The sequence below is a fragment of the Aptenodytes forsteri genome, unplaced genomic scaffold (genome assembly GCF_000699145.1).
Source record: "Aptenodytes forsteri isolate BGI_AS27 unplaced genomic scaffold, ASM69914v1 Scaffold419, whole genome shotgun sequence".
Taxonomy (NCBI): Eukaryota; Metazoa; Chordata; class Aves; order Sphenisciformes; family Spheniscidae; genus Aptenodytes; species Aptenodytes forsteri.
The window spans coordinates 96,462-97,255 of NW_008795256.1; the positions used below are offsets into that span (position 1 = coordinate 96,462).

At 69.0% G+C, this 794-nt stretch overlaps 1 protein-coding gene across 1 annotated transcript in view; it reads left to right on the forward strand.

Annotated features, from left to right (window-relative positions):
* Positions 1–100: 100 nt before the first annotated feature.
* The window catches only part of ANKRD34A (ankyrin repeat domain 34A), a 4,316-nt gene continuing 3,622 nt past the window's right edge, over positions 101–794 (forward strand). Inside the window, 2 exon segments of the mRNA XM_019472028.1 lie at positions 101–476; positions 478–783. Coding sequence (XP_019327573.1) covers positions 126–476; positions 478–783 — 657 coding nt within the window. The 5' untranslated portion in view covers positions 101–125.

The following is a 794-nucleotide window of genomic DNA, read 5'->3' on the forward strand; positions in this document are numbered from 1 at the left end:
TGGGACCGCCCCATCCCAGGGGGTTCGGGGGGGACTTCAACGTGCGCCGTGTCCCGTTGCAGTGAGCGGGCGACGCTGCCGGACCAGCACACCCATCCGCCGTCCCCGCTGCCGTAAGCGCCGCGATGCCCAGCCCCGTCCGCCGCCCTCCCGGTGCTGCCGGGCCTCCCGGTTTAACCATGTTACCGGCGGACGGTTCGGCGTTGCTGCGAGCCGTGGCGCAGGGCAAATTTCGTCTCACTCGGCTCTTGTTGGAAGGGGGAGCCTACATCAACGAGGGCAACGCCGCCGGGCAGACGCCGTTGATGGCCGCGTGTCGGGCCGGCTACGCCGACCCGCTGGAGCAGCCCCGTATGGTGCGGTACCTCCTGGAAAACGGCGCCGATCCCAACATCCCCGATAAGATGGGCAAGACGGCGTTGATGCACGCCTGCGCCGAACGCGCCGGCCCGGCGGCACCGGCCGGGGTTGTGGCCCCCCGGCCGCGGCGCACACGCCCGCGATTACGCCGGAGCCTCCGCTTTGGTTTACGCCATTAACCGGGGGGACCGGGAGACGCTGCAGGTGCTGTTGGATGCCTGCAAAGCCCGAGGGAAGGAGGTGATCATCATCACCACCGACACCTCGCCCTCGGGTACCAAAACCACCCGGCAATCCCTAACCGCGCCCCCTTCGCCGGGGCTGGAGGAGAAACGCTCGCCGGCGCTTTGCATGTCGCCCTCCGACATCGAGGTGCGGACGGCGGCTTCGCCGGCTGGCAGCGAGAAGGAAGAGGAGAGGGACGTCTTCTGCTT